The 19,777-nt window shown below is 42.4% G+C and overlaps 2 protein-coding genes and 1 long non-coding RNA gene across 8 annotated transcripts; 2 read left to right on the top strand and 1 right to left on the bottom strand.

The window, feature by feature from the left end:
* Positions 1-114: 114 nt before the first annotated feature.
* On the bottom strand, positions 115-9,863 carry LOC122528495 (anaphase-promoting complex subunit 11-like). Of its 5 annotated transcripts, XM_043653705.1 has the most exons (5): positions 9,736-9,863; positions 9,343-9,445; positions 9,025-9,144; positions 8,119-8,282; positions 2,670-2,806 (listed from the first exon to the last, which is right to left on the bottom strand). In XM_043653705.1, the coding sequence occupies exons 2-4, from the start codon at positions 9,359-9,361 to the stop codon at positions 8,167-8,169; spliced, it is 255 nt and encodes an 84-aa protein (XP_043509640.1). In that variant the 5' UTR covers positions 9,362-9,445; positions 9,736-9,863; the 3' UTR covers positions 2,670-2,806; positions 8,119-8,166. The 5 variants fall into 5 exon arrangements, with proteins under 5 accessions (XP_043509636.1, XP_043509638.1, XP_043509637.1 ...); XM_043653702.1 differs by lacking the exons at positions 9,025-9,144; positions 9,343-9,445; positions 9,736-9,863 and adding exons at positions 635-1,322; positions 8,359-8,536 and having other exon boundaries at positions 2,563-2,806; XM_043653704.1 differs by lacking the exon at positions 9,736-9,863 and having other exon boundaries at positions 9,343-9,594.
* Positions 6,109-8,653, top strand: LOC122528521. The gene is made up of 2 exons (XR_006306591.1): positions 6,109-7,747; positions 7,839-8,653. It is a non-coding gene; the product is annotated as an uncharacterized LOC122528521 (long non-coding RNA).
* Positions 9,847-16,697, top strand: LOC122528492 (menin). 2 transcript variants are annotated; one of them, XM_043653695.1, is made up of 5 exons: positions 9,847-10,897; positions 10,989-11,299; positions 11,378-11,517; positions 11,612-12,341; positions 16,109-16,697. In XM_043653695.1, the coding sequence occupies exons 1-5, from the start codon at positions 10,333-10,335 to the stop codon at positions 16,145-16,147; spliced, it is 1,785 nt and encodes a 594-aa protein (XP_043509630.1). In that variant the 5' UTR covers positions 9,847-10,332; the 3' UTR covers positions 16,148-16,697. The 2 variants fall into 2 exon arrangements, with proteins under 2 accessions (XP_043509630.1, XP_043509629.1); XM_043653694.1 differs by lacking the exon at positions 16,109-16,697 and having other exon boundaries at positions 11,612-12,943.
* The last annotated feature ends 3,080 nt before the right edge of the window (positions 16,698-19,777 follow it).

Here is a 19,777-nt window from a genome sequence, read left to right as displayed (position 1 = left end):
GATGAAATGTACGAAATTCAAAAAAACAAAGAAACGAAATTATTAAATTCTAAATAGAAAACGAATGCTACGTGAAAATTACATTATATATAATAATTAAAATTACTAACCACGTTTTTCGTATCGTGCGTTCTTCCCTTTATTTTACATATTCGAATTAATCTACATAAATCTTTATAAGTCGTCTTCTCGTAATTCGAAGATTCTCATCGTCTGGCTCATCAGTACGTTTGTTCGTATCTCAACAAGAAAGAAAACTCTATAATGGACGTAATAGTGGAGAAACATGGAAGAGACAAGAACTTCCGAATGCGGTTCTTTGGATCTCACTAGCCGTTTTGTCGTCCCGTAGGCTCGGATCTTTTCCAACTGTCCTTCCAACCAATATGAATCGCGGATAAATATCTCGATTAGCGCAAACGAATCGTCTATCGTAGTTAATTAAAGGCCCCATTCGACTGCTATCACAAATAGAGAAAAAGAGTGTATCGAACTGAAATAGTTCTCATTGAGGACAATAAACCTTTTCTTTATCTAAGAAATATATGTATATATATATATATATGTGTGTGTGTGTGTGTGTGTATATAGAAAGAGAAAGAGGATCGTTGTTTTTTTGGATTGACATTGACAGTTTCGTGAATCAACGAATGGTATGCGTTTTCAAATACTATAGCTATTCACCCGTACAAATTCACACATTGCGTGATTTTTTCAACGACCTGTCGCGAGTGGTCGGTTGCAACTATAAGAAACCTCGTCGAACAGTAGAATTTCCGAATGTCTCCGTAATGACATGTAACGTTACAGGTACCTTCAAGCATCAACAAGTTTTTTTTCTTTTTTTTTACAACGATGCATTAGACTGCATTCTTAGGTAACGTCGTTCGGACAACTTGTACAGGTAGAAGTGATCGCCGCATCGATTGACATCGAATCACCGATCCGACATCTACTAATTGTTCAAACAACATGTTTCGTCGATCAAGTAGTTGAGGAAAATGGTTTGATATGCAGACAATTTGAAGTTGCAGGCATCAAACAGCTCCGTACTCTTCGCTAGATGGTGATTCGTCGCTAGGTGGTGGCCTGGGTGGTCTGGGTGGCCTGGGTGGTCTGTGAAGGTGTACACCGGGAGCCGGTCTCCTCGGAGGTGGTGGAGGATGGGTTCCGTAAGTGGTATCGTCCCCTTCTTCGCTGCTGGGCGAAGGTGACGGTGCTCTGTCTTCTTGTTCTTGCAGAAGCTGTCGAAATTCTTGAATAGATTCGTTCAAAGACCAAAGTTGCGCCAACAAAGAGAGATCCAGCTGTCGAAGGCCAAACTGCAAAACAACATTCGTTTTGTTAACGCTTGACGTTTACATTTTCGAAAGTGTGCAGAAAATATTAGCTAACAAACAAACAAACAAACGTCGTCAAAGTGTTTGATTTAACAAGACGCGTTCACTTTTAGCATACGATTGCCAAGGCAAGCGTTAGTGTTTGAAATTTACCGAACTCGAACGGTGTGTATTTTCAAGAGAGCGGCAACTCTCGTGATACACCGGCCGTGGGAATAAAGGAAGAGAGAATTAGGTAGGAGGCGCAAAATGAGAATGGGAATGAGAGGGCTACGTTGGCGTAGCAAGAACGAAGATAAGAGAAAAGGAGGGAAGAACAAGAGTGGAGGTAGGAAGGAACGAAGGTGAAAGAGAGCGGCCAGAAAAAGGAAGCGAAGAGGGGAGTCACGCCTGAGGGAATGCAGCGTGGGAGCGGCTGTGCCAGTTCGCTTCGTGTCTGGATTAACTATTAAACTATTAGCCCAACTTTCGAGTAAACTATGTTTTGGACATTGGCCGCGATATTCCATCATATATTGTAGTTAAAATTTAAACTGCATGGCACGGAGGAACTAGTAACAAAACTTTCCATAAAAAAATAAAAAAAAGAAATTAAAACAACCATTGCACAACACAAAAAAATGTGTTAGTCTCTCGAGAGAAGAGCCAATGTTTGGAGGTACATATTTACCGTGTCTTACTTGTGACGGTATATACATAAGCGTGCAACAGAACCTCCGAGGTAACGGGTCTAATTGGATCGACTGGATTTAACGCGATATGTACGAGCGATAGAAAGGACTCGGAAAACATCCGCGCTGTAATAGTTTTCATCTTGGTTATACAGCTCGGCGTTCTGTTAACACACAATCAGCGACGTTTCGATTAATTTGACCTTCCACCATTTATAGAAACATCGCGTCGCCGTGACTCGTAAATCCGTGGAATTTTCCTGCTGACTCGTGAATACGTACACACACATAGTTAACAAGAACACGCATGACTAACAGCGCTCATTCAAACCGGTCTCCTTTAACAATAATACTTATACTCGATCAATGTCTTTTTCTCAGTTCTTCTTCTTAGTAAACAGTTTTTTTTTTTCCATCTGTAGTAGTAAAAGTGATTCGGCACTGGGAAGTGGCTAGAAAATAGGAATATACAGATAATAACAGGACAGGGACAGGGACAAAGAATAGAGATTGGGAGAGGATGTGAAAAAGTTTTCAGTGTTTTCAATCACCATTTCTCTCCTGAGTATAGCCAGCTGCGTGTCCAACGTGGTTAGTTGCCTGGCAGGTGGCGATGGCCTGGACGACGACTGGATCGAAATTTTGCCGCCTCTTTGTGTTTTACTGGAAGATCTAGTAGGCGGCGGAGGCGGTTCGCAACCCTCGCTTCGTCCACCGCTCAAATTGAATCCACTGAGACTCCTCGGTAACGGTGGTAGACCTTGCAGGGAAGACATCGCGATTCTCTCTTGTATGCTGAAAAAGATGAAAGACGTCTGCGGATTTTTATGCATTTATGGACAATTTGAAGATGCAAAAGTGTAACATAGAAAAAAGTATAATATTTCCTTCGATATTCAGAAAAATAATATTCAAATAATAACAATAAATAATATTATATATAATAATTATACATATATATAATAATATTATACAAAAGGAAATATCATTTCCTTTAATCAGAAAAATAATATTCAAATAATAATAATAATAATAGGTGTCATTTTTTCCATTATCTTCATAAAAATATATTTCTATCATTTACTCCAACAGTTTGTTCAAAGACTTGTTTGTTACTAAAAATCGCGACGTTTCATTCAATGTCAGCCTTGAGACCAAGGCGATTCAATTAACATTTAACTGCGACAAAACATTGGTCCGACTCCGTGCATGTTGATGCTCACTTGAACGCCGCTGTTTCGCACGAACGGTGGCAAAGTAGGTTAGCAGGTAAGGAAAATTAGGAACGAAACGATATACTCTGATATTAGATCCTCCTAGAAAAGAACCTGCAGCCGACACTTTTATTTCTCGTCTTCCTTTTCGTCGGTTGTTTTGTCACGCTTGATTGAATCGTTGCGGCAAAAAAAAAAAAAGAAGCGTATCGTGCGAGACGAGAAAGTCGAACCACGGAGATGGTTCGGATGAATCACGTTTCCAATAGATATATATATATATTTTTTTTTAGATTTTTCATATCACGATCGTTCAATTATTAAACGCTTTAACACGCTTTTTATATTGCATCCAACAAATCGCGTATGTATCATTCTTCTTGATAAACTACCTCGGAACGTTAATGTCGCTGAACTTCTCGTTTTCACAACGATTGTACCCGTTGACTCGGCTCCCATCGACGATGTCCCCGTCTTCGCCAGACAACCTAATCTGCGTAGATGAATAATGGATACCGGCTTCCAGCCAATCTTGCCGATGAATGTTGTCGTTGTCGTTATCATTTTCGTTGGTACGGTCCTTATGATGCTCGCCGCCGTTTTGTTTCTCAACGTGATCATTCGACGCGGCAGCCCTACGATCCGATTCGTCGACAACAACCACCGTACCACGATCAAGAACGTTCGAAACGTTCGAGGCTTGATCGTTCGCACACGAATCGTCCGCAGACCGAGTTACCGCGCTTTTCCTCGTCGAACTCGTCGTATCCCCCCGATGCTTCACGGCACACGATCTCTGAGTTGGCGTTGGCCTTCTCTCCGAACAGTGGTGGCTCTTCTCTGGCAAGTTCGACTTCGACTTTTCCACCGGCGACTCGAAACGGTGATGGGAACGCAACACGTCGTCCAATGACTCGACCGAGCTCCGATCCAACGATCCCAAGGCGGCCGATTCGGGCAACGAGTTGTCCAAAGCTGGTTCATCGTCGTTACTACACTGTTTACCGTTGTCATTGGCCGACGATGACTTCTCGTCGCTGGTCGCCACGCCGTTCGAAAAATGTTCGTTTGGCGACGCGCGACCCTCTCGACAGGCAACGTCGACACCAGTGACGATGCTCGATTCACTGAAATTTCCCCGATATTCCTGACCGGGGACGGTTGTACTACGATGCCGCCTTTCCCGCGGATTTCCACGACGCTCGTCCTCGTCCGTGCGCCTTTCACTCGCGACTCGAGGAACGAGTTCGTTGCTGCCGCCGCCGCCGCCGCCGACGACGAACCGAGCTGAGTCGTCACGATGATCGCCACTTTCGTTCCCGGTTTCCTTCGGTACCGAATCTTTGATCGACTCGTAAACGACCGTTCGACCAGCAGCTGGACTCACCACCTGCTGCTGTTGCCGATTGTTCGACCGGTCACGATCCGATCTCCACGGTTTTGTGTTTGGCGGTGGCGGGGCCTGTCTAGTCGGGCAGGGTGGCCTTGGTGATCTTTTAAGGGCTTCGGCGACCACCTGCCGGCTCGGCCGCGGTGGTACCGGTGGTGGATGAGGTCTCTGTGTCGCTGCCAGCTGCATTTTATCCGCTGTTTCCACCACCGCGGCGAGTACCTCTCTACGAGCGGCCACCGTCGCGTTGCCACCTCGTCTCGCTTCGTCCAAGATGCATGCTTGTGACTCTTACAAATTACGAATTACAATCTACAGAGATCGGAGTTTCCCCTGACAAATAATATAACGATTATAATCTCGATTATCTCTGCCTCCTCGTGCTTTTTTCCGATTTCGCTATCACGATAACATAAATGTGTGATATCATCATCCAAACACGCGATCGCGACAAACACCGAGTGGCTGTTAGAGAGATCGAAAATTAAGCGACGAAACGATTCGTTCGTTGTGCCTTTTACGTTCCACCAGGCGTACGACGTCCGCTGTTTCGATCAAACGTGGGGCACGATTCCAAAGCGGCCGCACCAATGCAGAGCGGCGTTTCAACCGCGAGTTTCTCTTTCACTCTGATTTTACTATTTATTCTCTCCTCCTCTTTGTTCTTCCGTCCGCTTCTTCCTCTCAGCACTCGTGCACGCGATTCACTTCACGTCGGCAAGCGCGAATGAAACACACACAAAAAAANAAAAAAAAAGAAAAGAATCACCGCTTAATCGTCTTCGCGATTCACGAGAAATTACGCAAGAAATCCACTGGATCGGTTCGCGGTACGCGCGACATTTTCGAAGACGCTGGATCATTCAAACGAGCGAAACAAGCGCGGAACGCCGCCGCCGCGATGTGAAGCGAGTTGAAGCGAGTTGCGGCGAGTGGCGACGAGGTGGGGGCGAGTTGAAGCGAGTTGTAGCGAGTTGCGACGAGGTGAGGCGAGGTAAGACGTGGCAAGGTGAGGTGAGACGAAGTGAGGTGGTAAGTTCAGAAGCGACGGGGTGAGGCGAGGCGAGGTGAGGTGAGGTGAGTTCAGATGCGGTGAGGCGAGGTGAGGAGAGGTGCGATGCAGTGTGGTGCGGCGCGGCGAGACTAGGTAAAGCGAGATGAGTGGAACAGCGACGAGGCGAGGCAAAGTGAGACAGGACGAAGGAGTCCGGTCGAAGGAAAACTCGGTCCCAGGTATTCCTGATCCGCTATCGTCTCTATCCCCGTGTCCCCTGACCCTTCTCCCCTCTTCCAGTGGTCCAAACGCGGTAGCTGGTTCTATGCTCCGTTTCTTTCTCTCTGTTACTCGTTGAACGAACCGCTGCTAACTGACTACGCGATCCCACAAACATCCTTCACGTTCGGGGGGCCACGTGACTGGGGCTCGAACTCCAGCTCTAGACCGTGTTCTCCGAGGCAGCCAGGCAATGGACGTGCTACGCCGAAGCCTCTGCCACCTATCTTTCTCGATCGTGTACATGCGTGATGCATTGGTGTGCTAGCCATCAACCAGTCAGTCAGCAAAAGGACACACCGGAAAGGCTCATAGATTGAACCTGCTGTCGCGATAATATCTCCTCAAGTGCAGAGAGACATAGATATAGGAGAGATGTGTAGAGATGCACGTAGAAACAAACGGCAAAAACTTCATATTTCTTTCTTGATCATAAACTACAAGTCATGCGAATTTATGATACAGTATATATATTATACATTCATCTGTATATTTATCTGAAGCTGAACTGTGTTTCAAATTCGTCGCTATTCACGTATACACGTGTACAATAGAGAGAGAGAGAGAGAGAGAGAGAGAGAGAGAGAGAGAGAGAAAGAGATTAGGGAGTAGGGGGAATCAAATGAAGGGGAGTCAGAAGGAGGGAGTGTAAAAAGCAGGACGAGAATGATCGGCTCGCATGCATGTGTGTGCATGAGCGTACAATTACGCGTACTACTATGCAAAAGAGGTACGAGCGAAAAGGATAAGTAAGCTAAACGATATAACTGTTGAGAGTAGAATGGAGCGGAGGAAACGAGGAGGAGAGCAGCACGTAATTGCGAGATAAGAGAGATGCGTTACACCTCGATCAAAGTATAGAAGAAGAGGAGGAGGAAGAAAAGAAAGTGTGGCAACGGAGAGAGTCGATGAATAGGAATTGCATTTTGAGATGAACACAAGGCAGAAAGCGTACATAAGCGGGATTTTCGTAACCGTTTTATTACTAATCATACTTCTTTTCTCATTTTTTTTTTTTACACCTAATGATGAGTTGGCAGAAATGACTTTTGAGGGATAGAAGAAAGGCAAAGGAAAATACGCTGCTGGTAGAAATAAATAAGAGAAGAACAAATGACAATTGTGAAATTGTACTGTCAACGATGGATCAAACAAATTTGATTCGAATTCGATCTTGTCTGTTAGTCTCGAATCGGCACAACGTAAATAGATTTCTCAAAAGTGTCTTCGAGTGCTCGCGCGATCACGTTACGTTCGAATTTCGTTCACACTCTGTTTCCCGACGTACAGAAGAGTCACTCGTTCTACTTTCACTCCAATTCTTCTGCGCGAAACCCGAATCGGCATCGCGCGTTTGCAAATCATAGCACGCTGCATCGAGCAAAAGTTGACGATTCCTTTTCGGATAATCGCATAACGCGGATCGTGTGTCACTCACGCAAAAATCTCGCTTGCGATATATGTATGTACATCTTGTGAAATGATGTTCGTGGTTGCGGTTGGACGACAAAGAGGAGGACGAGCAGATAAATCTGCTGTGCAATTCGATCGTACGAATTACAAATGTTCGGTATGACATCGCAGAGTTACTTCCTGCATACCGATAGGATGGCGTTGAGTAATAGCATTGCTCGTTGGTACCATAAATAAATTCGCTAATCGCCGGCACCATCGGTAGTAGTTCTTCCGTCAGATGAAGTACCGCGTTGAATGCTCGCACTCGTGAAATACTGTTACGTAAGCGCGAGATATGAGAATCTCGTTACGTCTGCAATTCGACGTAATGCAGCCAATTCGTACATTCCAATAAAATCTTCCGATACTTTACTACTTGCAGCTGTAGGTAATTTTCGTCAATGGTCAGTTTCAATTCCTCCTTCGTAGTGGTTTTCGTCGAACCATCGTTCTCAGGCAGTTACTCACTAAAATGTCGACCGATTGCATCCACAGAATCGTCGATAACGATCGATTAATTGTAAAGTTTCGCATTACGAAATGCGAGGAGAAGCGAAAACGGAAAACAGGCAGACAGGATATGTTACATTGGCTAGGATGAAACGGCGATGTACATACATCCAAGCTGAATCGCTCCCCTCCTTTCAGCGAAAGTGTAACAAAGTTGATCATCTTTTCCCAACGTAGACAAAAGCAACGCGAACGGTGACCAACATTTTCATCAAACAGTAATTGAATTCTTTTGATAGGTGTAGCTTGTAACAAACGGCATTACCTGATTACTCGTTGTGTGCTGACACCTGCGGGATCATCGGCAAACCAGCTACTCCTTGAACTTCCATTCCTGACGACACATCGGACAGAGATGCCTGGTTTGCTGCGAATGCAACCACTTCATGATGCAGTGTATGTGGAAGCAATGCGAGCATTGGCCCCAGACTAGAACAGTATAGAACCAGTATTTACATCATAAACATTTCTTCCCCCGGGGCGAAGTATCGCGAAACACGCGCACCTTCTATTATATCGACAACAACCGGCGACCACACAGAGTTTGTCGAGTTTACATTGACACGCGCGGAGTACGCGCGCGTCAGCAGAACGTGGGGTATCGTGTGCGAGCGATCCGTTTCATTTCGGCACACCGATCGATATTTAGCCTGGCAGCTGCGCAAACGCTTTCGCGCGTATTTTACAAACCGTCTATCGTAGCAAATCAATCGCCTCTAGAGTCACTTCTCGTCTATCCATTTCTTTAATGTTTAACGTTAACGTTTTTGTTTTTCATTAAATAAAAAAAATAAATAACACTCGATTCATCTTTTTCCTTTTTTCCATCCGTCCGTTCACTCGACAAATCCGACGAACGCGTTCACATTAACCTCTTGCGCTAGTGACTGGTTCGCGGACCGTAACGAGTGACCAAACCGTACACAATAATTCGTCTTCTTTTTTGAATTCATCGGTATATCACTGGATAGAAATTAACCAAGAAGTAATAAATTTATCATTTGTTTTGCCTGGGTTATATTTCAATATACTTAAAACTGAGAATGTATTGCAATTTTGGGCGAAATATTCTCGACACGTGGGTGGCACGTCATTCCAGCGCGAGAAGTTAAAAGAATCGTTGTTATTAAATTTTCGCTGAATCAAGGAGTGAAATTGTGAAATTGCTTACCCAAAGGGCAGTCGTCCCCAGGGATTTTACAATCTGGACAACTAGCGTCAAACGGCATTCTACATATGCCGCAATTGTCGTCGTTCGCTATCCACCGCCAGGTGGCAACACCGGTCCAACCTCAAAAAAATTCTCACAATTGTTTACCTCTTTCGTATTTTATGATTCGTGATCTAAATATACGTGATTAAATGGTATCGAATGGAATAATATAGGCAGAAGGATGCAATAGAGAATGCCTTTTAAACTCAACTATCAATAGTTACAATAGTAAAGAAAATATGCAAGCTAGCTGAAAATTTCAATTCGCACACTCACCTTTTATCGTAACTTTCATTCTGCGTATCCAGCGACAAGACGATTTATTATCGCCGATGTGTTATTAACGGTCGATCGATAAATGCACGTTGTAGATTGCTCACTGCAAAAATACGCGGTATACTGAGATTTTGTAAATCACAAAAGACCAAAACCGTTCTCGATCTACGAGAGGTGACACAAGATTGGAAACGTCTCGAGGATTGACATGCCTGGCTATTGCGCCATCTTACAACTTTTGAACAATTGGTGTCAATGTTCGTATCGTATGTACAATTTATACATTGGTAATGTTCCTATACATATCTAATATACACATGTATGTGTGTATATATTATATATATATATATACATACACACATATATGAGAGAAAGTATATTACACGCACTTACCAACCAGTTAGCGTCGCGTTAGTCATTTAAATACAAAACTTCCATCTTATATGAAAACTCGTAAATTTTTTAAAATGAAGCAGCGTGTACGGCTTTCGATATTCTTAAGTTTACCTAGTAAATATTAGTGAATAACAACCGTACGTATATGTACACTTCTTTTGAAAGTTTAAGACGTTAGTCTGTGCAGATTCGCCGGAAAATTCTAGAACGTTAAAACGCGCGTATATCGATAACGTATGAGGTTCGCGTTGCGCTGACGTCGCTCGCACGGAAACTCGCCTTCTCTCTTTGTCGTGCGCACACGATGGTGGAGGGGGGATGGGTGCACCGTTGGAAACAATCCTAGTGGCGGCGCGCCGCTGGATGATATACGGTTGTGGTACGTTTTTGTGATGCGGAAATGTAAGAGTTTCGCATCGAGAACGAGGGAATCGGCATCGGCTGGCGTGCATCGTTAGCCAAGGAGAGGAAAGTCTCGCGGATCGTACGATTTCGTCGAGAGTTTCTGTCAAGATAAACGCGAAACAGGATGACACTCGTGGCTTGAGCCAAAGATCCCCCGGATCTCGTGTGTGCTAGCCTGCCAGCCGCGACATGGCGGGTTTTCGAGACGAGGACAAGGCACTATTCCCTATACAGAGCATATCCTCGATCGTGCGGATCTTCCAGAATCAGTTGGAGAACAGCTCGGAGCCGGACCTCGCTCTGCTCTCGATTCTCGTCGGCGCAGTCGAGAATTCCCTAACCTGCAATCGGACATTTGCGTCGCAGGAGGCCACTGTTTACGACGAGCCGAAATTGCCGGCCGTCGAGTTTCACATCGCCGAGGCCCTTTACACCAAGTTTCACGCGGTGATCAAAGGCGCGGTCGACCTTACCGTTTACGACACCAAGTACGCGACACGAGAACTCGTCAAAAAAGTCTCCGACGTTATATGGAACTCCCTGACCAGAAGCTACTACAAGGATCGTGCTCACCTGCAGAGTCTTTACAGCTATCTCACAGCGAATAAGTTGGACTGTTTCGGCGTGGCGTTCGCTGTAGTTGCCGGCTGCCAAGTACTGGGATTTAAAGATGTACATCTTGCCATGTCGGAAGACCATGCTTGGGTAGTTTATGGAGAGGATGGAACTGAAACTGCAGAAGTTACCTGGCATGGTAAGCGATTTAAATGAACAATAACGCACCTGAGTATAGAGATACTGAGATTTAGAGCGAAGGTTACAAAATTGACTTGCTATGTCTTTAGGAAAGGGAAATGAAGATAAAAGAGGCCAGCCAGTTGAACCTGGGGTGGCTTCTCGTTCATGGTTATACGTAAATGGTCAAGCCGTTGTATGCTCCAGAGCTATGGAAGTTGCCACCATAGTATCGGCCATAAATCCCAGTTTGAGTGCTACTTCGGACGCGGCGGAGGTTGCGTTGCTTCAACAGGAGTTGTTGTGGTTGTTGTATGATCTGGGCCATCTCGCCAAGTATCCCATGGCTCTTGGTAATCTTGGGGATCTCGAGGAAGCAGCCCCGACTCCAGGGAGGCCTCCTGCCATAGATCTTTTTCAGGTATCTTACAGATGATTCGCAATTGTGAACAATTCACTTGTAAGTTTGCACTTAACCTTCCGTTATGTGACTTGTTAGGAAGCTATCCGATCAGCGAGGAAGTACTATGGAAATGCTCACGTGTATCCGTATACTTATCAAGGTGGCTACTTGTACAGACACGGATTGCATGCTAACGCGTTGTCGTCGTGGGCAGACGCGGCGGATGTGTTAAGAAAGTAAGTATCAATCGGTGAGAGAGTGGCGGCATTCGAAATGAATTTGGCAATTTGCTCATAATCAACAATTATCCCGATTCTAATGTGTAATCAGGTATGACTATTCGAGGGATGACGGAGAAATATATAAAGAGTTGTTGGAAATAGCGAACGAGCTTATACCTCATACGGTACGAGCTGACGAACGTTTGTTACGACAGCCGCGTTGTTTTGCTTATTTGTTGAGGTTTTACGACGGCATTTGCCAATGGGAGGAAGGAGCGAATACGCCCGTTTTGCACATAGGATGGGCACGGCCGTTGGTAAATACCATTTCAAAGTTCGATGCCAGTATCCGTGCTCAGGTAATTATCGATTGTTACGACGTGGAGGCGAAACAGGAAGAGGAGAAGTCGCAGAAGCGGGAGACAAGCCCGGAGGAAACGTTGAACAATAACAACAACAACAATTACTGTAAGACTAAAGAGAGAGGCAACGCGGCTCGCGACCTGATCAAGAGCTTGGAGTCGAAAGTGCCGTCTAACCCGGCGCCGATGCATCCCAGCATTCAAGCGTTGACGGCAGCGTGCAGCGAAAAGATACTTAACCGAGATTACCTGTTGCAAGGTGGCGGAGAGCCATTTGTCGCCCCGTCGGACGACGCTCTGCCTCCCGCGCCTTCCACTTCCCAGGAGAACCTCGACCCCGAGGTAGAGACTGACTCCGAGCACGAGAGGCCAAGGATAACGTTGTATAGTCAGAAAATGAAAGGTCTGAAGGACCTGCTGTTGGCTGAGAAATTGAACACGCACGCGATATCGTTGCAGCTAACCGCACAGAGCCAGGTACAAATTGGTAAAAAGTCACGTAATACCGACGAGGTTGGAGTTAGTCAACGTCCAAAGAGGACGCGTCGCGAATAGTATAAGATTTTCGACCGGCGTTTCGGTATCGTAAAATATTGACACGAAAACCGCATGAAAGGTATACTACCCGCCACCACCGGATCGGTTTCGATCGAAGGAAGATCCGCGAGTGGCGCGCGAGCACATACGTGGAACATACGAGAAAACAACGTATGTTCGAGATGTTCGTTGGAATCTTAATTCCTCACCCATTCGTTTCATTCTGTTCGAAATGAACTTCTCGCCCGAAATTCCTTTCGTATATCACTTCGGGATATGCAGAGCAGACGACGACGATAACGTTGTTAATAGCCGTTTTTTCGTTTCACGAAACAACCCCGATGCTTCCGACGCGTCGCGCGTAACCCTCGGGGGGCGGAGTATCGTCGTCGTTTAGATGATAAGTAAAAAAAAAAAGTAGACGCGACAAAGTTTATAGAAGAGTACAAAAGGGTTTTCTCGATTTTAAGTTAAACCGCGAGTGTTTGCGTTTCGTATTTCGTGTACGTTGAGAAAGAAAAAAAAAAAAAAAAGAAGAAGAAGAAAAAAGAAAAAAAGGAGAACGTATTTATCTGTAAAGGATATCCTTTCTTTCTTCCGCAGTGCGTAAAAACTGTGTTAAACATGTTGGTTGGGTAAGAAGGGTGGGTTTTATGGGCAGTTGTGTGGGTCGGCTGGGTGGGAGGGCAGGAATGATGTGGGGTTAGAGAGGTTGTGGTCGCGCTGATGATGTTAGAAAGACGAATCGGACAATGTACCTAATGTATCTTCGCGGTAAGATCAAATTCTCAGCACAGTTATTTATTCTACGATGACTGACGACGGATCGATCAGTTTCTCGATCTCGTCTTTTATCCTATTTCTAATCTCTTGTTGCACCCTTATTTATTGATCCACGCGTTCTTTTTATTTCCCCAGTTCTTTTAAACGAACTGTGTCGCACTTCGACGTATTACAATTGACAAAAGTTGTCGTTAACGGTTTTTTTTTTTTTACGCGGTAGTCGAGTCTTTTGTTAGATGTACGCTTTTACGATCTAATAAGAGAGACCACACACATTCCACACTCCGTACGTGGTGCAAATTAATTAAGTTTTTACCTAAGGTATTTTAAGCATGAAATGCTCGCTTATTTTTATAACTATTTATTTTCAGAGTAATTATATAAGTATATCTACTGCTAGATATTCTATTCTTTCGTCGCTCGTTAGGTAGAAACAGGTATAAATAAATAAATTAAAAGAAAAAGAAAAAAGTAGAGAAGAGTCCACCGAAACGTGGTGGTACACGGAGAGGAGAGTATTGGACGGTGTTTCGTCCATAATCGTGTGTGCGTGTGTGTGCGTGTGTGTGTGTGTTTCACGGTATATGGAACGAGATACGGTAAGCTCGTTAAGTTTTTGGATTTCGCGTGAAATGGGAAACGATACGTACCCCGATACGTACCAAGTTCCTCGGTGTTTTTTCTTTTCATTTTTTTTTTTTTTTCGCGCAACGTACAAATAATTTCTTCCGAGGTAAGCACGCGTCACTCGTTTCGCGTGGCTGTTGCCAATTGTTTCTCCTTGGCAAGTTTTACTTCGGCGTTCTTTCTTTTTTTTTTTTTTTTTTTTTTTTTTTTTTTTCCTCTTTTAATTGCCGATATCACGTCGTCCTTCAAATTTCAGGTGCCAGTATTTCGAGGAACGATCGATGGCACGACATACGTGCGCGATACTAGGCGGAATCATTGATTAATCTCGCTTTCAGTCGGACTCTCTCTCTCTTTCTCTCTCTCTCTCAGTCTCGACTCTCCACGATCCTTTTTTTATTTCTCTCATTGTCCCCGTGTACATTTGCGTACACGACACGAATCCGAATAGTTCGAGGAGCAATGTCGCGACATCGATGTAATGCCGATGGGAAAGAGGGAAATTAATGGACAGGACGATATCTAGACGGGTTGTTGTAGCATACGTTGTTGAATGCGGAATGAAGTATGAACAATCCGAGAAAATCCGACGATCACTTAAACAATTGAGGGGCGCTATCTTACTGTGATGCTGAATATATATAATTATACATATACATAAATATATATATATATACGTACATACATACATATGTATACGCGCGCGTATGCGTATATGTAAAACAATCTGTACACACGTTCACGCGTATACAGTACGTCTGATTTATTCGTATACGTATTTTAAAACGAAACGATATGTTTTTTTCGATCTATTGATCGATACAACGACACTCGCTCTGTGTATAAAAGAAAAGAAAAAAGAAGATATTAACCTATCTGTAACGAAATATTACCAGCTCGGAAGATATTCTGCCGGTTTGATTTTATAAAATGAAACAACATGAAGGAAACAACAAGATTTTGCATTTCACATTACATTTTTACTTTAATTTAATTCTGCCGTTTAATTTTGTCGTTCTTCACGATGAATTTCACGCGGAATTCAAATCGAAATATCTCCTGAACTAACAATTGTTTTCGACATGTATATAATTAATTTTTTTTTTCTATCGAGAGAATATTTTGTTATTTCATTAGTCTTCGAGCTGCATCGATCAATGGATCAAAAGATGTATCCCACTTAAAAACTTGTTTTCGAACTTGAACGTTTCAACAGTAAAACGATCACGCCTCCCTGGAAACATTTCTCTCGTATTTCTCAACAGTATCGAGGGAATAACAACAGCGATGTACGTATAAATCCCCCGGGGCATACTGTATACACAATTATACAATTAATAATAATCGTAGTTAATAACTGATGAACTCGGTAGGATATTTCATTTTGTCACTAGAGGCGAGATCGTCAAGCGCGCGACGCTAAGTTGCAATTACTTGAAAAAAAAGAAAAAAAAAGAGGGGGGGGGGAAGAAGAAGGATGCAGAAACGAGAGCAAACACGAGAGAGAAAGACAGAGGAAAAAGAAACGAACAAAGAGGAGAGCCCCCATTGAGATCAATACCGTTTTCGAATGTTTTTCCAACGTTGTTGTCGCGTTCTCGCGATACGATTATATATATATATATATATATATATATATATATATATATGTCGTTTCTCTCCTGGCACGTTACCACGTATCGTGGATCGAAATTATTATTGCATCGACCTGTCGCGTTTGTCGAAAATGACGAGTGCGTTGCACAAGTATACGCGAGGCTGATTTCTTCCCCAATCATTGAATCCGATTATTGTATTTCTCATCTTGTTTCTCAGTTTTCTAATTTATCGAATCGTTCTCGATTGATCATGTACGCGATTTTATATTATTATTATTATTATTATTGTTATCGTGCTTTTGATCGAATGTGTGCTTTTAATTGAACGGAAAAAAGAAAAGTTATCAGGCAAAAAATGGAACACTCTCATTGCTAAATTATATCGTGTGCTTCGCGGTTTTCTTGTTCTTTTTTTTTTTTCTTCTTGTCTGTCTTCATCTCCTTGAAGAAACGGTGAAAAGGGCGTTTCGAAGAGACTACAGGGATTATTCTGCGTAGAAAGAAGTAATAAGACTAGTAAGAGAAGAAATGGTGCAACAGAACAGTATTTTTGTATTAACTATGTCGGCACGGAGGCGTGCACTCTCTCTCTTTCTCTCTCTCTTTCTCTTTCTTTTTTAGGAGATATTATTATTCGTAACTATACGCATATATATTCGGGCATTTAGGGATCAAAGTTTCGCAATATATCTGTTTCAGTGTCACGGTAACGGTCATCGCGTGCTCGAAGCAAATTAGCCGAAAGCTAGAACAGGTCAGCGATTTGAAAAAAAGAAAAGAATAAGAAAACGGCAGTGGCGATAATTTATAATCGGAAAAAAAAAAAAAATGACCGAGGAAAGCTCTTTCGCTTTCGCTTCATCCCTTTCGTTGCAAGTGTATCGGGCGACAACCCAAGTCGAATGATTTGGAAAGTGATTCTAAAAAAGTAATCCGAGTCGAAGAGTGTGCTTTTTGTGTCGGAGTTACGGCGAACGATGAAAGCGAGGATGAAGAACTCCGTTTATTTATATCGAACGTATAATTCCTATTAATTTATATAGATAATAAAACAAACACGGTTTATTTTATTTTATTATTTTAATGTCTGGGGGAGGCAGATAGTATTTATAATTGGAGCTCTCTTTTCTGTTAATGATTTTTTTTTTTTGTCCAAGAATTCAGGATTGAAACAAGTGGATTCAATCGGGTATTGATATGAAAATTTGGTTCAATTAAAATGGAGTTCTACTATACTTGCGTATGCTAAGCACAGGTCTGCAAGCTGTCGCAGTGTGAATAATTACATTCGTTAGGTATCGAATTCTCAACGAAATGATGACTAATACTCGATCGAAGAGTTCAAACAATTCGGAATGTACGACTTATCGATCGTTACTTACAATTAGATCAACGTGTCTCTTGCGTTTCGTGCTCGTCGTCGTTTATCGCAGCTCCAACATAAACGTGTCGCTGACAAATCTTCTGTTTCTCTTTCATTTTTTCCGTGCTGCATCGATTCGTCCGGAGCAAGATTCTCCACTTTTGTCGTTTCGACAAAACTCTCCACGACTATTCCTCGTGCACGTGCACGCTTCTTTCGATTCTCTCTGATTTTCTCTCGCGGGTTTCCAGTTTTTAGTTTCAAACCGTCGGTGAAGGTTTCCCTGCTTCTCGAAACGAGCAAACGCTATACAGAATTCAGGGGAGGAAAGAGAAGGAAGGAGTAGAGTTGCTAGCGTAAGTTAATACTTAATCCATAAAACGATACCACTTCGTTTCTAGTGCCATACAACGCTGTTATTAATTGGGAACGACTCGTGAATACGTATTTCGTTTCGTGTCCTATCTCTCATGTCTCTCGATAATGAAAGAAAAAGAGGAACATGAAAGAAAAAAGGATGGGAGAAAGATGTTCAACCCATTAACGACCAAGCAATCTCTTGAGATTTTATGAAATTGTAGGGCCTAGATAAGAAAATGTTAACATACTAAGCAAAGGGATCCTTGAAATTTCTTTTGTGGCCAACGATACTAAATGCTTCAGTGATGTTTGCGCACTGTACTGACTTCAGAGAGAAGTAGATTTGCGAGGGAAGTTAATATAGTTATATTTCAGAAGTAAAAATCGAGATACTATGAAATGAAATTTGAAACAAATGTTAATTTCGTTAACTTGCCTGTAACCATCATTGAATGATCATCCTTTGGGTGTTTACTAAAATTACTGTCGAATGACAAGTATACGTTCATTAAGAATGAATTTTATATATATATATATATATGCATATGCATTCATTCATGTTATATATTTATTAAATATATTTTAATATATTGTTCTCTTTGAATTTTTAATATGTAAGTAAACGAATTATTTTATTAGACTAAACACTCAAAGGGTTCAAGAGTATCATTTGAAGCATATTTTATGTATTTGCATGTGTCCAAATAATCATGGATGGTAAACATGACAAAATTGATACGGCAATTATCGTAATTCTTTCGGGAAATGAAACATTATCAAAAGGAATATTATTAGTCCGGAGACGACAAAATTAGCTTTGACACAGCGATTCGACAATGAATTCTTAATCCTCTTGGCAGTTTTTCTAAAATAAAAAAAATAATATATGTGTATACTGCCTTTCAGTAGAAACATTTCAGTGAAAATAAGGGCGTCGATTAAAAAAATCTAGAATGTTCAAAAAGTATTTGAAAAACTGTTCAAATTGTGTATTAAAATCGTCGATTTTTTTGTTACATGCTTCTTATTTGCTGTTCAATTTTTTTATATGGTAATTTTAATTGATCCGGTCTCATCTTATCGCAGATACTAGTTATTAATCATTGTTGTTACGAATAACAATTTATTCACTTTTTATATTATTTTTTTGATGGGTCAAATAATTCACTAATCTCCCCTGCAGGTGACTTTTGTTCGTATATACCGAGCACTGACTGAAGTTTGTTTTAAATAAACAAAGTACATGTAAACGGAGTTCTATCATAGACGAAATCATTTACATGGCCATCTAGAACCAAACTAAACCAATTTGAACCATCTAAAGCTACAAAGAATATTGTTAATTAATTTAAATCTATAAAAATCGTCAAAAATTCCGAATCGTCGAAAAGGAAAGAATTAATTTGACATAAATTAGTCGAAAAGTGATGGTTGGTCCTTAATGGGTTAAGAGAAGCAGGGGAAGTAAAATATCTTAAATATAAAAATTGTCAAATGATCGTTGCAGATCTTTTGCAGGATTATAGTGGAAGAACGTGGTAGAAGGCGGAGGATCTCGGTAGAAATCGTGTGAAAACGACAGAACGCCATTCGACTATCTGTAGATGGATCGTCGACGATGCCGATTTTTACCGTGTTCGTAGATATCGACAGGTAATCGCGCGCTCTTTCATCAACGATAAATTAAGCATTCGCTCTCCGATCGAACTTCTCTCATCTTCAATGAAACGTGTTTACATAGTTTAGTGTCGCGTTAACGAGAGGACCGTGCTGCACCTTGCTAACTAAAAAGGGAGAGTAATATCAACTTGAGATCGTACGAATGATCGTCGAGCTGATCACACGTTTGCTGTATGCATTGCATTCTTGCGTAAGTACTTAAGAGGCGAGCAGATCGCGCGTGTTGCGTGTCTCGGATGCTGGCTGATTTAGGTTTAGATGATGGTGGCGGGTGGACGAGGCTAAACGAGCGAGCGGAGGAGACTGTAGAGACGTGTTGAGAGTATTTATAGCAAGAAGCAGGCAGCTCCGCTCTTTTATCATTAACAAGAAGCACGATCTTTCATTTACAAGTTAGCTTCAAATGAAATTTTCATAATTCAATATATTTATAAATATAATGTCTGACGCTTTAATCGCCTTTTTTCCGTTGGTTCGCCAGAAAGTGGAGCTGCTTCTTTGTTGCAGCAGTGTTTCCCTCCGTTTGTAAAAAAAAGGAAGAAAAGTTGGAGCGTATGCGTTCGCAATCTGTGGCGAATTCGTGGCGACGGTGGATCGTCGATTTAGGAACGGTCTCTTGTTTAATTAATTGTAAAGAGACACCTCGTTCACCTCCGTGAATGCCGCCGATCGTACGCTGAAACACCGTGAGACGATCGCGATTCATCGCTTCGTCCTGCGATGATCGTTAACGCCCTTTCACACACACGTGGACGTGTACTATATTAACGCGTGAGATGATTGCGGTTACAGGTTTGTTCCCCCTTCAGACAGACGGGTATTCTGATATAAATATACGCACGCATGTATATAAAGTATACATATATATAAAAAAAAAAAGAAAACCAGAATCTGTTATACAAGCTGTTTAAAGAGCGGATTATCGTAAAGAAAAAAGAAAAAAAAAAAAAGAAGTTTACCGTAGA

This window comes from Frieseomelitta varia, unplaced genomic scaffold, assembly GCF_011392965.1.
Source record: "Frieseomelitta varia isolate USP_RPSP 00005682 unplaced genomic scaffold, Fvar_1.2 scaffold_251, whole genome shotgun sequence".
Taxonomy (NCBI): domain Eukaryota; kingdom Metazoa; phylum Arthropoda; class Insecta; order Hymenoptera; family Apidae; genus Frieseomelitta; species Frieseomelitta varia.
This window is presented reverse-complemented; position numbering and strand designations above follow the sequence as displayed.

Coding starts and splice junctions, on each gene's coding strand:
- LOC122528495 (XM_043653701.1), bottom strand. CDS start 4,804: ATGCAGCTGGCAGCGACACAGAGACCTCATCCACCACCGGTACCACCG. Junction 2,807..3,617: donor AGCGACATTAACGTTCCGAG/GTAGTTTATCAA, acceptor CATCTTTTTCAG/CATACAAGAGAGAATCGCGA. Junction 1,323..2,562: donor CTATACTCAGGAGAGAAATG/GTGATTGAAAAC, acceptor GTTGTTTTGCAG/TTTGGCCTTCGACAGCTGGA.
- LOC122528492 (XM_043653694.1), top strand. CDS start 10,333: ATGGCGGGTTTTCGAGACGAGGACAAGGCACTATTCCCTATACAGAGC. Junction 10,898..10,988: donor TGCAGAAGTTACCTGGCATG/GTAAGCGATTTA, acceptor CTATGTCTTTAG/GAAAGGGAAATGAAGATAAA. Junction 11,300..11,377: donor CTGCCATAGATCTTTTTCAG/GTATCTTACAGA, acceptor GTGACTTGTTAG/GAAGCTATCCGATCAGCGAG.